The sequence below is a fragment of the Stigmatopora nigra genome, chromosome 14 (assembly GCF_051989575.1).
Source record: "Stigmatopora nigra isolate UIUO_SnigA chromosome 14, RoL_Snig_1.1, whole genome shotgun sequence".
Classification (NCBI taxonomy): Eukaryota; Metazoa; Chordata; class Actinopteri; order Syngnathiformes; family Syngnathidae; genus Stigmatopora; species Stigmatopora nigra.
The window spans coordinates 10,799,595-10,815,366 of NC_135521.1; the positions used below are offsets into that span (position 1 = coordinate 10,799,595).

General features: G+C 38.5%; 2 protein-coding genes across 4 annotated transcripts in view; one reads left to right on the forward strand and one right to left on the reverse strand.

Annotated features, from left to right (window-relative positions):
• Positions 1 to 15,772, reverse strand: part of LOC144207118 (uncharacterized) — an 85,859-nt gene that overhangs the window by 64,466 nt on the left and 5,621 nt on the right. The window contains exons 2-3 of the mRNA XM_077732368.1: positions 5,414 to 5,481; positions 2,875 to 3,049 (exon numbers count right to left, since the gene is read on the reverse strand). The gene's annotated coding sequence lies outside the window, so the exon portion shown is untranslated. The remainder of the gene's footprint in view (positions 1 to 2,874; positions 3,050 to 5,413; positions 5,482 to 15,772) is intronic.
• The window catches only part of frmpd3 (FERM and PDZ domain containing 3), a 47,251-nt gene that overhangs the window by 26,472 nt on the left and 5,007 nt on the right, over positions 1 to 15,772 (forward strand). The window contains exons 3-16 of one of the 3 annotated variants that reach the window (XM_077732363.1): positions 6,527 to 6,639; positions 7,305 to 7,459; positions 7,537 to 7,639; positions 7,962 to 8,007; positions 8,374 to 8,478; positions 10,129 to 10,236; positions 11,553 to 11,684; positions 11,988 to 12,107; positions 12,569 to 12,705; positions 12,964 to 13,090; positions 13,379 to 13,468; positions 13,590 to 13,769; positions 13,872 to 14,007; positions 14,584 to 15,474. In XM_077732363.1, the coding sequence (XP_077588489.1) occupies positions 6,599 to 6,639; positions 7,305 to 7,459; positions 7,537 to 7,639; positions 7,962 to 8,007; positions 8,374 to 8,478; positions 10,129 to 10,236; positions 11,553 to 11,684; positions 11,988 to 12,107; positions 12,569 to 12,705; positions 12,964 to 13,090; positions 13,379 to 13,468; positions 13,590 to 13,769; positions 13,872 to 14,007; positions 14,584 to 15,474 (2,371 nt within the window). In that variant the 5' untranslated portion in view covers positions 6,527 to 6,598. Of the gene's footprint in view, positions 1 to 6,526; positions 6,640 to 7,304; positions 7,460 to 7,536; positions 7,640 to 7,961; positions 8,008 to 8,373; positions 8,479 to 10,128; positions 10,237 to 11,552; positions 11,685 to 11,987; positions 12,108 to 12,568; positions 12,706 to 12,963; positions 13,091 to 13,378; positions 13,469 to 13,589; positions 13,770 to 13,871; positions 14,008 to 14,583; positions 15,475 to 15,772 lie in introns of those variants that run through there. The other 2 variants (XM_077732365.1, XM_077732364.1) reach the window with 2 other exon arrangements.

A 15,772-nucleotide genomic window follows, 5' to 3' on the forward strand; every position in this document is an offset into this window, starting at 1 on the left:
CAGAGTGCTGAAACGGAGAGCTCCTGTGGGTGGGTGGTGGCAGATAGTCTAAGACTAGTGGGGTGAGAGGCCAGTGTTGCATGGAGAATGAGTTTCACTATCTGGCGTTGGACTGTCAGGAGAGATGCTGCTTCACTGGAGGGTGACAGCAGAGAGACACAGCCACTCTGCTGCTGTCATGGACACTCTGCCTCTCTTCTGGTTCTAACACGTGGGTGATGCGTTTGGTGAGCACAGCTGTTCAAAACCTCTTGCTTATGTTTGTGTCACTTGAGTCTCCATTTTTCACCAAGAAACATTGCTTCTAAAGAGTTTGTTTTTGTTATACATGGGTTGAAAGGTGTGGTGGGTCAATGAAAACACAATAAGCAAACATCTTTAGTCCAGACTAGCCTGATTTTTTTACCTCAACTACAACATGTGAGGAAAACCAAAGGAAGTTTAATTCCCTAATCTGCAAACTACAATACAATGCTTCAGAACCTTCACATATTTGACTTTAAATACTAAAAATACATCAAACCTTCACTCCAAAAAATATATTCACTACACGTTGGTTCATTGCAGTATGTAACTTCTGCCATCTAGTGGAATAGCATATAGTATTTGTTTTATTTGTCATTACTTGATATAACTATGCAAATCTACAGATTCTGTAGTAAAATAATTCCCTGCCTAATTGAGTTATTTTAGTTATTTTTGGTAACGTAACGCAAAGCATGTTTTTCATTTAATTTTTCCGACTATGACCTTGAAGTTGTGTCCCATAAAAACTTCAATTTTAATGACGAACATATTAGTGCACTAGTACAGGTTACCGCTAGACTTCCATCTTATGCAGTATGCAAATTACCTCTCTAGTGTCAGAACTCTGGTATAAAACCCAAGACCTTTTTTTTCAATGATCAATGGAAACATGTCATTAGGCCATTGGGAACTGGCTTCTGAATAACACTCGAAATCAAAGCCAGATCACAGGCTGATCCAACTAGAGGGTTTTTTTTTCTTCACAGCAGCTCATAATGTAGCTCTGTACTGTCTATGACCTTCCTATGGCTGTATGCAGTCACCAAGGATGCAAAATCATTCATTCAGATTGCATGCTGGTATTTCAGAACAATTTATTCACCTCACCAACTAAACAATATCACTAAAACACTCACATTCCATGTAGAAGGAAGAATAAAACAAATACAAGCCTCCTTCACCACATATTCCATTAAATCTGTAGTATTTATGCCTTCTAAATCCATGTATGCGTATAGGCTGGTTTCTCTATAAATGTTTTCTTTATGGCTTTGTATAAGTGGAAAATCTAAATGACATGGATTAGCTGCATTTCATCACCCCAAGACACCTCATCAACATAGATCCAACAAAAATAAATAAATAACAGCAAGCGAATGTTAGAGCTGAGCATCTGTTTCCCTTAACTTATTTACTGATTTCTTGCCTGTGTCAAGGTGGCAGTAAAGCAACGGTCTATGCAGAACTATGGGCGACCCAGTGTGAATGTTTATGGGGTAGCTTGATGCGATTGGACGACAAAAACATTCAGGAATGCCTCTCTGGGATCAATTCCATCTGCCCAGTGATTCATTTTTATTAGCTTATGTTTTATGTAGGATCCACCAAGGCTGGAGCCAACACAAATTGTTCATAGAATATTTTTTGCTAGAGGCAATAGTGCAAACAACTGGACCTCTGTGCTGCCCTGACATACTTACTAAATTGAAAATGAGGTTAATAAAATGCGTGCACACGTTAGATTGTTGGATTATGATCGCTGATGAAACCTTTGACTTATGATGCGGTGGAGGCTGATGGATTTCTTTTTGCTTAGGAGTGCATTTTTTTTTGATTGAAGAAAAAAAAGCTAAGTTTGCAAAATGCTTTATGAGTTATAATTAAAAATGATTAAGAGTTAATGATAATAAAATCACCTCATATTTTAATCTGGTAATAAATCGGGAGGAAGTGACTCATTTCAAACTGAATTGATTAATATCATGCGTGATTTAAAAAGCAATTGATTTGTTTAGGGGAAAGTTTGCTGCATTTAACTTTTAAAAACAATTAATGACAGCATCAACAATTGAAACAAATATTAAAATGACAATGTTTTGAAAGAAAATTTTGAAAAGCCATCTCAAATGTGTTATTCTGAACATATATGACTTGGAGTGAATCATATATTTAGGCAATGAAGGCCAAAAAAGTACCCAGCCCACCCCAAAAAATCTCTACGCAGGTTCATGAATAACAGGTAAACTCCACATAGGAATGTTGTACTGTAAAACTATAACTAACCCTAACCCTAACCCTAACCCCCTAACCCTAATATATTGGCTGACTAGTTGAAATGAATTTTTGGGGTAATTTTCATTCAGACAGTGAATTTTGCTTCATGAGAAGCAAAGAAATGACAAAACATTGAGAGAAGTAAAAGGATGGACTAGGGGAATGTAGAAAAACAAATAACATATAACAAAGCAATAGCTTTGCAGGCAGCTCGTAACTAAACGCCAAGTAGCCTTGTGGGGGAGTTCAATTGTGTCAAGTGAGGCATGGGTGGCATCAGGTTATCCAGCAGAAAACCACAGTAATACAAAGCAGTAGTTGGAACAGTCTAAACTCACCTTTTTGAATGCTTTTTTTTTGCATAAAATGAAGCCACATTAATGCTGGAAAAAAGCAACGTGCCCTATTCGAATACATACAATACATATATACACATAAAAAATAGCCATTGTATTCACAAAAGAGTGAGGAAAATCCCTTTCACTACAGGATTTATGGATTACACAAACGGCTTTCTAAATCTAGCCAATTAAAAACCGAGGGCATCAGTCATTACATACAAAAGTGACATACCTGCTTTTTAGGGGGTCCAAGAGGCTTGATCTTTGCAAGGCAGATTCTTTCTCCACAGAGGCTCATTTTGGCTCTCGGTGCTTTCATCTTGTTAAAAGGATTTCTGCAGATTCGGGGATTTTCTTTATGATGCAAAACGCTGGCAACTTTTTGTCATTGGCCACAGTAGAATTCTCTGTGAATGGATGGAACAAATTGATATGCAACACAGATTTAACTGATGAGAAAAACTCATCAACAGCAACATATTATTCCAGAGAATAATACTCATAAGTGTTATTATAGTATTTAATGTAATTATTGAAATTTCTCTAGAGTAGAGCCTCAAACATTGGCCTTTTAACATTGTACAGACTTAAATCCAAATATTTTGCAACTCATTTGTTGACAAAATATTTAATTGTGAATAAATATAGAAAAAAAATACAATGTCAGGAAAATTATGGTAGACTTTTTTTGCAGCATGCTATGCTTCGTTTTGTAACATTTTAAAAACAAAAGTTTGCCTCATTTGTGATGTCATTTATAGCCCTCCTTGGGGAAATTACACTCTCCTCAGTATCACCTCTCCACTGTGAATTGTTCACGCATCCCCCTCATTACTGCTCAGTCTAGCAGTGAAATTGAGGTTACTATCTGTCTGGATGTATTCCAGATCAAGAAATTAAATCTGGAGACCTTGACCTGCTCCTTCACAACATCTAAGAAATGCATGTTGTTGAAATTGGTTACAGTTTGTAATGATACTAATTACACCTTGATGAAAATGATGTGATTGATTTCAGGTCACTTCAACTCCAGTGCAGATTTTACATTAAAATGGCATGCAAGTGCTACTTGGACAAGCCTGAATAAACATAATATTGAGTCATTTGCCTGGCAAAACCATTAGCACTTCAGAAAATGGTTAAAATCTTTCAAAACATTATCCAAACAAACTTTAAATTAAAAGTATTGATTCTATTGATCCTATTTTTTTTCATTTGTGGATGTTCCACAATCATTGGGTTCCATTTGATATTTTCTATGTCAACAATTGAGTTTTATTTCCTTCACAATAAAACTAGTGTACCTCTGCTGTTTGTATTCAATTTAGCAACAATTTGCCTTAGCTTAGAGCACGTTGACTTTCCACCAAAACAGAAGAAGCAAATGGGGTGGTTATCCTCTGCATAATGATGTAATTTTATGCACAGCACAATATGAGTTTTAGGTCGGGGTGGGGGGGACTCACCTTGCAACTGGTCAGCAAAACATAACAATAAGTTTTCACAGCAACTGTGAAAATCGTACATTTGGTTAGATTATCTGCCATGTGTTATGCATATTCTGGGTATTTATGCTCTGGATGAATTGTATTGTATTAATGTATATTGGGATTTTGATACTTTAAAGTGAATGAAGTCATGTGGAGGTTATTTTTAGCCAATACTTTCAGCATAAAAACCTATAAAGTATTACGTGCCACTTTTTTTTATTGCTTCTTAGCAAAACGGATCGATTAACGGACCCAAATCCAAAGACTTATTAATATGCAGCTGGCCATCGTAGTCACCTTCTCAATGCCACCTCAACCTAATAATGATAAAGTTGCTATGGATGAAATGTATGAGTGCAAAGGTTATTCATTGTCTTCTAAGTCAAATGCCGTAGGAAGCAGTTGCAGTCCGGCTCACTAGGGGGCGGATAGTACCAGGTGTTGTGACCTCTGTGCCTGAGGGGTCTTCTAAAATCAAACCACAGCTGCTACCTGAGACCACAGAGCAGCTGGTGAGCTCTCCCTAAGATGCGCAGTCGCCACATCGCTATTCTCATCCACCCACCAGCTTTAACAAGCTACCAGGAGAGCTGTCGTCATAGCAACGGGCAGTCCAGCTCATGCCCTTGGCTATCATTTTTTGACAGAGTTCGTCAGTGTCCTCCCGTTTGGCATTTGCAAGATGTGGCTATTACTGTGTAGATGTGTTCCCTTCAGTGTCCTCTTCCAACCTTCATTGGGCCCTCACTACTTCTCAAAAGTCATGTAGTCTAATGTAATTCTTGTGAGATGTTTGTAAAAGCCACACAATAATTTCCGACTCAGTAGAAGGTTTGGGAAAAAAAAACTGTTTTCAAGTACTTGCTAAACGTGGCAGACAAAATAGTGTAGTACACTAGTGAGAAGCCAAACAAGACATCATCCTTTGTTTACGATTTTTTTTTACAGCAGCACTCTTGGCTCATCAACAGGAAAACTATGTTACGCTTTTTTTTCTACGACTATCCATAAATTAGAACTCAACAAAGGACTGGAAGGTGCATTAACCTTTTACAACACTGGCATTATTCCCCTTTATTCCAGTTTAGCTAAGCTTCTTGTGGACTTTTTTGTAAATAGTTGAAGATGTATTGGTTTTCTGCCATTTTGGTGTTTATTCATGACCCTTATGAGAAAATGGACAGATAATTGTACCTAAATGCAGCAAAAAAATACCCAATTGTCTGTATTGGAGTAGAGCTGCAACTGACATTTAGAACAGCACACAGTTATCACACCTACCTGATGAGTGAGGGGTCCTTGGCACCTCCTTGAAAACCCACCTCCCCAGATGGGTGTCCTCCCAGCACCTGGAATGTGAACGCAGATGGCAATTAAAAGTCATTAAAGATTCTGAAAGAAAAGGGCAAAGAAATATAGGTAGACTTGCTCTGTGTGGTAAGTTTGGATGTAATAATAGACGGTGGATAATAAATGAGGGGACAGTAATCATTGTCTACCAAAATTGTCATTTTTCAGCAGTAGTACCATCTGTGAGGGTAACATTCGTCACTACTGTTCACCTCTGGTACTGACAGATGTATGACAAATACTTTATTACCTAATTACACTTTTTTTTTTTAAATCCCATATGGCGTAATGGACTTTCCAAATACGTACATTGGTATAAAAATAAATGTATCAAAAATAATCTCTCGTGAGATTAGTCATGCACCACCAAAATTGTGCCGTATCCTTTGTAAGGCAATTTTAGCACAGACTGCAAGTGACAAGAATTGAAATCAATAAGCTATTGACTAAAGGACTCAGCCTACAGTTAGCGAGAGTTTGTTTTCAGCTTGTGGCACTTACAAAAGACATTTTCTTTTGCATCCATGCATCATAACTTGACATGTTCCTTTTCTCCCATCTCTATCAAAAGCATTTATGTCACCTCTAGTTTCATCTCTTCAGGTCTGATGCTAAAATGTTCACTATGTGACATTTTCATGCCATAGACTTAACTTTAATATCGCTCTTACTTCCACCCACACAGGCATCTGTAAAAGGAAATGCGTGGTTCACACTAGTGGCAAAAATATTCAGATATTGACTGATTCTGTGGTAAATACTTGTATTCTCTTGTCTTGTATCCTTGATGCAAGCTTGCTTTAAAGGCAAGTCTCATGCATCGTTTCTTCTATCAAATATATCAAAGGAGCATCTTTAAATTTTCACTCTAACCTTGTCTCGTATAATGTGATTTACAGATGCATTTGCATACCGCACATGCACTTTCACGCTAAATGTATAAATCCACTAACAAGCTGCAGTTTCAACAAACAGGAGGAAGGCTCAATTGAATGAAGTAAGAGATGCAATGTTTATTTTCTTTTTTTCATGGTTTATGCACAGGTGAATGACTTTGAAAAGGAGTGTGGCCTTTACTTGGCAAACCTGTCCCATGCTGCTCCCTCCTCTCAGGGGATGGCCGAGGTCCAGGATGGACACACATATGGATGTGACAGGTATTCACTTATGTTTCAATCATTTCTGGGTTTTTTTCCAGCAAACCCACTAAACATTAGAGGGAAATGTCAAAAAATGTTGAAATAAAAATAATGATAGATATTTTGTTTCAGAAGGGAGCAGTCAGGTTCCATTATATTGATGAAATCAGATAGATGCAGAATTGCCATAGTGGGACATATTGCTGCCTTCCATGCAGCTGTTGTTCATTTGATTCTTGGCCAGGACCCCAAAACACAGCTGTTCAAGCACCCCACTGCTGTTCTGGGCCCAGTTAAAATTAGTATGTTGTGTTCAAAAGATCAAACAAATTATGCCAATGATTTGAAAGCCAACAATTACACGATGGCTAATTTTCAGTCATTCCTGTTGACTCCTAACATGGTATTGTTCTGAGATTATTTTTATTCCAGCCTGTAGCTCTTTCTCAAGAATGAGCACAAGTATTGATTGACACATGAAACTGTTAAATTTGATTATGGTTTTCTTCTTGTTGAGACTAAAAAGTAACATGACTAGATTCTGATTTTAACACAGGAAGAAAGAAGGGCAAGCTTCCTTTACTATGTTAAAAATTCTACACACCCTTAAAATAATGTGTTACAACTTCTATAAATATCACATTAATTAACACTAATTGTCTGCATGTTTCACCCCTGTTTAGCTCTGCAATGTTAGAGGAGAGCCAAGATGGTATGGACAGTGGTACCCTAAGTCCTGCCACAGCTAGACAAGTCACCATCCAGCGGCACCCTAGTCAAGGCTTCGGCTTCGTTGCAGGAAGCCAGAGGCCCGTCATCGTACGCTCCGTCTCTGCTGGTAAGTATAAGCAAATATGCCAACGATTCCAAGTGTGTGACATTGTACGCTGTTTGTTTCTTGCCATCTTTCTGCAGACGGACCTTCCTTTGGTAAGCTTCTCCCTGGAGATCAGATCTTGGCCATTAACGAGGAGACGGTGAGCGACGCGCCCCGAGAGAGAGTCATAGACCTTGTAAGGTAGCATCCTTTACTGTCCCGGGAGGCAGGGTTGGATAATTTCGGTCCAGGGGACCAAATGAGGGGCCAAGTGAAAAGGGAAAGAAAAAAATATATACATATGTATGTATATATTTTTTTAAAAGCGGCTGGTCCAAAAGGAACAGAACGTCTCCTGCCGTGATTTATATGTGATCGCATGACCACAAAATGGTGGATGAGTCAGTCCTTTCATTGCTGAAGGACAGAGAGGAAAATGGCAGCTAGAAAGTGGCAAAGCGCTCCAAACGTTGTGCTCCACATGGCATTATCTAACACACTCTGCTCTGTTTTCTCCCCGTAGACGCTGCAAAGACATTATTGTTCTCACTGTGCTGCAGCCTCATCAGGTGTGTAGAAGTACTTGGTGTTCATCATTTCTTTTCATGCTCGTCTTAACATGCATGCCCACACAGTATCCAATTATTGAAGTATTTTCTCTTCTGGAAAAACGTTCCCAAATATTCCAGGTCATTCATTAAAATTCAATTTCATTCAGCAAAGGAATAAAGTTCACTTTTCTTTCCAGATAGTAGAGTAGTTAAGTTAAAACGCAGATGCAATTAGATTCAATTTACCACTCTTGTGAGTGACTCTTTTTTTGTACTCGGTCTATATAGCTTAAGAAGGGTTTAAACCCAAGGGATGATAATACTTTTTGCATTTTAGTAGCACATTCCTTTGTAACTGTAATTGTTCTGTTTATTTATCCACAGTCACCTAAATCTGCCTTCATAAGTGCAGCTAAAAAGGCCCGTTTGCGGACTAATCCGCCAAAAGTGCGCTTTTCAGAGCAAGTTTCCATCAGTGATCCAGACTCAGTAAGTTGAATTTCTGACTTGTGATTGCCATCACCTATTGTTACCCTTTCCCTTGAATATTCACAGCTAAATTATGCAAATATGCTCTCTCAATCCACTCTGCACTAACTGGAGGTGTCCGTGGAAAATAAAGCTTTAGGCAGAAGGAGTATAACCTTTTAGGCATTTTAAAATTCCTGAGATGAGCAACCATAAATTCCAAATCAACCTAGACTGCACACATCTTGCTTTCATTGGTCACAGAGTGAATTCAGTGAGACAAGCATTGTTATACTGTTGGTATTATGAATAACAAAATGATGAATATTCTCTGGTTGTTTCAGTGCTAAATGACCACCCCATCACTCAAGCCAAATAAAATGGAATGAGCACAATAACTTCCAGAGTTTATTGGCTGTCATTTTGACTCTATGCTATAATTTCAGAAATGTGGCCTAGTTCTGCAATGTATAGATTGCTATTATATTATAATGAACCACTCCTATAGTAGTTGTCACTAAAGTGTGACTCAGTAACACCACATTGCGATATATATTATATAGATGTAAAATAAATATCTAAACAAATCAGGGCTCCAGACTTCACCTTTTGAATACATCTAAAGCTTGATAAACTTTTCAAATAGGGCAGAAATACGTTTCTCGTCACCAAATGGAACCAAATGATTTCTTATTAGCTTGTTGGACAGGCTACTCGAACTTTAATTACAGCTGATTTTGAGGAGGGTGCCCTGCTTGATGAGACCAGCATCGAGCAAATGCCACCGTTTTCCTAATTACATCTTGACACCATTATTGTCAATAAAAGATAGATTTTCTGCATCTGTCCTCTTTAACTAATTTTTTGCCTCACTTGGGAAGTGACTCATTTTAACCTGAAACTACCTTAAATTTAACAATTTGTTTTCCCTATACCTACTTTTATTTACCTTCATTGACATGCGTGGGGTCCTTCCTGCTTATAAATAAATGAATCAGAAACACAGTCCTATATCCAATGACACTTAAAAAAAAATCCATGAATTCCTAAAGTGTTTCTGACAGATTCTTGCGAACTATAGATTAGAATCAAAAAATGCCCAGAAAAAAAAATAACTAAAGCCAACTAAATATCTATGTTTACCCAAAATAGACAGCAGAGCATCTGTTGTGGACACAGAGTGCCATGTCAGATACATTGTTGAATTAGCTGTTTTGTAATAAAATCAGATTATCCTCTTACAAACTAAAACAAGAGGTTATAAAATGGCTGTAAATTTAACGACATTTCTTTTGCTGCAGCCAGGCTTCCTTCTACCATTTAAAGAAAATGTCTATCCAACATTTACCAAAAAAATGACTAAATGACTCATACTTTGAAAAGCCACATGCGAGATGGCATGAAAGAGGAGACAGAGGCAGGATGCCAATCACCTTTAAGGAAGAAGCATTTCATATCTTTTTTTCCAAAGATGTGCTTTGAGTAAAGCTAGAAACCTTGGCTCGCCCTCTGTGCCTCCTCTTACACAAGTTTTCTATCTTACCGTGCAATTTTCTAAGCATTAGAAACAATCTGAACATAAAAGATGCTGGATTCCGCACTGACAGGTTGCAAAGCAACACAGTCAACAACAAGCCACCATTAGGTTCTCTCCTACCATCTCTTTTTTAGACAATGCTGAAGGACGACTCCTTACTACTCATTCCGAATGTTCTCAAGGTGTTTTTGGAGAATGGACAGATCAAGTCCTTTACCTTTGATAGCCGTACAACTGTGAGGGTGAGTATAACTATCAGTTATGTAACTAAGGTTGCCAGATTCCTAAAAATAAAAAAGGACATCTCATTGGTAGACAGAGCCACGTCCAGATAAAGAAAGGTCACCCTTTAATTCATTTTTGGCCTGAGTTAAGTATTTTTAATTACTTGATTCAAACCTAAATTAATTAGATAGATATCAATGTATTGTTAATACAAGTTTTATTTATGAATTACCAATAGGGGGAAAAAAAGGAAATATCAGTGATGCTTAATTTAAAACTACATATTTAAAATTACTACAATACAAGTTGATTCCATTTTTCTATGGGACAATTGGCAACCTGATATGTAATGTGATTTCCATTTCTGATCTATAGAAAAACAATTATATGATGTTGTTATGGCAAATAAAATAGTATTTTGTATATTGGAAGCCATTCATCACCCTTCATTTCTCTTTGAAACCTCTCGATTTTTGGATGTCACAAAAGTAAAGTTTGACAAATCTGATCAAACGCCTCAACCAATAAAGAACCTGAGTCAGAAGCTGTGCCGTTCTGCAAGAATCTGACATCTCTGAACGACTCATTAAATCGGCTCTATTAGGTTTCATGACTGTTCGTAGCTTGAGAAAAAAAAGGAGAGAAGAGAAATGGCTTTTACGTTAAAGGAGAAATGGGAACTGTCCCTTGTCAGCATAATTAAATGGAATTTCAACTTAATAGGGAGAGGTGGATCAATAAAGAAAACTGCAGATTAAATCAAAGGCTCACCAGTATGCACAAATGCACACACATTAGCATGTCTGTCAAGGGAAGGAAGCTACCTTGAAACATTCTAGTTCACAAATCATACACAGTCTGTGGCTCAGTGGATGGCATTCTTGGCATATATCACAAATCTTACAAGTTCCTACACTAAAACTTCCCGTAATTGCTTTTAAGAAAAAACAGCAATCACTCACGATTAGAATACCTCAAACCAAAAGCGAGACACTAATTGCAGTAACATGTCAGTTCTGCGAGAACTTGTGTGTGTGTCCATAAAACTAACACTACGCCAATCTGTTTAACAGCAAAAGTTTGACCTCAAACCTCCATTATTCAGTAAGTACTAACTGTGCAGAATAGTGAATACATATATGGAAGCGATCCATAGCTCAAAATGACAAATATGACACTGAGGTATAGGATAAGAAAGCACCTATCACTATGATAAAGTGTTCTGAATAAAAATAACATGAATCTAGGGTGGAAATTGCCTCAATTTATCAATGCATTTGTTGTGGTTTCCCCAGTGTGAAAATATTTTTGTGTCTAATCACTCTCCATCCAGGATGTGATCTCTTCCCTGCAGGACCGCCTCTCACTGCGTTACATTGAGCACTTTGCCTTGGTGCTGGAAGCAGGCGGTCTTGACCAGAGTCAAAAGTTGCTTCTACTGCAGGAGAACCAACCCCTGACGCACGTAAATACGGCATTTTGTTAAAATAGTAATAATAATAATAAAATAATAATACATCTGACTGAGGAACAGGGCTTAAACTGAAATATCTAGAGTATTGCAACGCAAAGTACACACAAATTGGCCTAAATTTTCTTCATTTATTTTGTAAATTTTACCCAATATTTTTAGTTGAAATCCAAATCTCTCCACTTGTAAGATGTTCAACTTTAGAGACTATCTGATTAAACAAAACTAATGATGCAATTTGGAATGTTGCTGTCCCTATTCAACTATGAAAACTGAGAGATCCATTTCTTTCTGCAGGTGGTGCATAGAACCTATTTCCAAGGAATGAAGTGTCTATTTCGCATTTGCTTCTTCCCCAAGGATCCTGCAGACCTGCTCAGGCGGGATCCTGCAGCATTTGAATACCTCTATATTCAGGTGAGATAATGGGTGAGAGCTGTTTGGCAGAAGGCAATAAGCCACGTTATATTCCACAGGAAGAGGCAGTTTTATAAGGTTCATTGGCAATTGGATTCATTTTTCCATTCATCTAGAGAAAATGGCACAGGACTATAGATTTTGAAAAACAAGACAATTGTAATATGGATTTTCTATCTCAGACTTGACTCAAATGAATTCAACACCCCTGCATTATATGGTTTGCCTTTTTTATCTGGTTTGGAATTTCCACATCAAAATTTACAGTGTCAGACAACACACACCTTATTCAATCACAATCACATTTACCTGTACAGTATTTCTAACATAATTATCCATTTTTGAAGTCTAAACAATTAGCTGGAGCACTTTAACTAATGGCAAAGATAAATGGCTTGGTGTTTAATGTGGGCTCTTTGTAATTAGTAAAGTTCAAAGAATAACATTTCATGTCCTTACAGAATCGCAATGATGTTATCAAGGAGCGCTTTGGCATGGACTGGAAATCTGACATAACGTTAAGATTGGCCGCTCTGCATATCTACATCACTGTATCCTCAGCAAGGCCCAATCAGAAAATCTCTCTCAAACACGTCGAGTAAGTTCAAACACACACACACAAACTCATCAAATGACCAAAACACTTTCACCATTAGTTCCTTAATTTATTCTTTAAAACCTCAACCTTGCAAATAATTAGCCTTGTGCAATCATCCGCTGCGCTTGTAATAAATGACAGTGATAATGGAGGACATAAGGTAGCCTGTATGACTCTTTGACATCTGGCTTTCCTCCGACTCTGCGTGGCCATTCAATTCTCCTTATTTATCTTGCGTTTTCTTTTTCTCTGACACAGAAAGGAATGGGGACTTGAGCCTTTTCTTCCGCTTACTCTGCTCCCAACAGTCAAGGAAAAGAATGTTTGCAAGATTCTGTCACAATTGTTGAAGACCTATCAGCATCCGCCACCATCAGGAAACAAGGTGCTACAACCTATAAACTCTAAGCCTCCAAACCTCAAATGTCATTATTGTTTTTATCAGTTATATGACTTTGTAGCGCAAATCATTGCAAATGCAAAAACAAACAAAAAATACAGTAGCTTATGTTGGGCTTCCTCTGACTCTAATACAAGTCATGGCTGGAGCTCTGATGGAGCTTGTGTTGTTAATGTGGCATAATATATCAAAACCTATGGTACAACAGCGCCACTATGAGGACATGTACTAGGATGCAATCAGGATTTACCATGTTTTTATCTCGCTTGGCAGGTCCCACCTCTCCAAGGAAAGCTACAATACTTGCGTGTCCTCAATGACCTCCCACCTTTTGGAGGAATACTGTTCAACACAGTTGGACTGGTAGTGCATTTTGATTCTTGACATAAAATAACATAAAAATACCACAGGGATGTATATTTAATCTTTGAAACATTTTGTAATGTTAAAGAAAGTACCTGCTAAATGCTTGGTTTATCTGTAGGATGAAAAACAATCAGCCACAACACTACTGGTGGGCCCTCGACATGGCATCAGCCATGTGATTGATCTGAAGAACAATCTGACAACAGTTCTGACTGAATTCACGAGGATATCAAAGATCCAGCTCTATCGAGAAAGCCAAGGGGTAGCACGAGTGGAGGTGTCAATCCATGAGGGCAAGGTATTATACACACCTTTACCCTAGTAATCTTTTTAGAAGGTATTAAATACTATGACAATCCCCTTAAAGATGTTTGACTTTTTTTCTGGCAACGTCCTGCAGCCTCTGGTGCTACTCATGGAATGGCCAGATGCCAGTAACTTTGCATGTCTCATCTCTGGCTACTTCAAACTGTTTGTAGACCCAAAACGAAACATCTACTTCAGAATCTCCGGTCAGTCTCATCTGACTAAGACAGGTATCTTGAAAGCTTTCCTTGTCTAAAAAGCAAATAAATGCATATTTAAATGTTGCAACAAAACAATTCATTATCTAAAACCTTCACAATGCTTCACATCTAACTTAGTACTATGTCAGAAAAAAAGTATAATGGTTGATATGAATCAGATGCATTGGCTTCAGCAAAAGCTAAATAAACATCCCATGGCAACATCTTCTGTCTGTCATCATTTTTACTCATCAGAATGAGAAATTCATTCTTTTTTACAAAAAGCATGACATTACAAAATTCAAATGTGCGACCTTTTGCTGTGATCACAAACATTTGTTGGAGCATGAACAAATCCGCCGCCATATGCTGTCTACCAGTAATTATCATAAAAAATGGACCATCATGCCATCATCGCATTCCACTCAAACCCTAACTGTCAAAACTCAGAAAAAAAGCAAACTTTTAACATCCATTGCTGAAATAACAAATATTCCCCATGAGACCATTAGCTGACCGCCTTTGCTTTCCCATCTGGAACGTCATGAATCAAAGTCATTTTTGAACGCCTCAAACTCTTCACTGCTCTGACGATTCTATCCCCAGATTACAGAAGCTCCCATCATTCACACCCACGTTCTGGGGCAACCGGCTTACCATGTGGAGGGCGGAGAGGGGAGGAGAGAGAAAACTTGCACAGGGAGTCAGGGTCTTCAAGAGCCTTAGCATCTGCAGAGTCTCAACATCTAGGTCTGTGTCATTTCCACCTTCAAGAACATCAGTTTCAGGAGCTTCAAGCACACTCCGAAGCTGAACTTGACATCAATGAGAACTTTATTCCCCAGGAGGCCCCAGAGCGGCCTCGAACCAAGTCAGATCCCACGCAGCAAAGTACAGAAGATGTAGTAATGGTAACAGTGAGTCCACCAGTCGAGAATCCCGGATTTCGAATCCGTGCCCAAACATTGGCTCAATCTGAGAAAACACACCAGCATTTCTGCGAGTCCTGCAAAGACAGGCACAGGACCGGCAATTTGTCCCCAACAATGAACACCGGTCGAAAGATGGGCAAAACTTGCTCGAGTGGTTGCGCTTCCAGAAACGGGGGTGGCGTTGATCTCACCGCTCTGCCGCCCCCTGGGAATGAAGAAGACGAGGAGGACGAGGAGGAAGGGCCACCCAATGGAGGAGAAAAACTGCAACCACCACAATCTGCAATTGCTGCCCCACCACCTGGCTTCAGAGATAACAGCTCAGATGAAGATGACTCAAAGAGAAGGAGAAAAACTACCAGTGCCAAGACAGATGCCACCACTGTAAAACATCATGTTAAGGAGGATGTACCTGTGACACTTATTGATAATGTGGCTACCAGAACAGTCCGAGATCATGCACAGGAACTTGACGATGCTTTGGTATCCACCTTACAGGCTTTAGAGGCTTTGGCAGCTTCTGAGGACTACCCACATCATCACCAGCAGCCAACACAGACTGCAGGTCGACAACCTCAGTCATACTATATAGTCTTTACCTCAGTAATACATGATTATCATACCAGTAAACATTTGCAGTGTAGAATTCGTTTTGGATGCAGTCAAATGGCAAACAAGTCTCCTATAACATCATTAATCACAAATCAACTAATTCAACATGATACTTAAACCAATATGTAAATTTGAGTAATGCATTGTCGTAATGAGAGCAGAATTGAGATGAGAAAAAAATAAATATAAATAAAGATGCCACTGATGACAAACCAGCACCATGTAAAAGTCAACCAACTGATTACTGCATT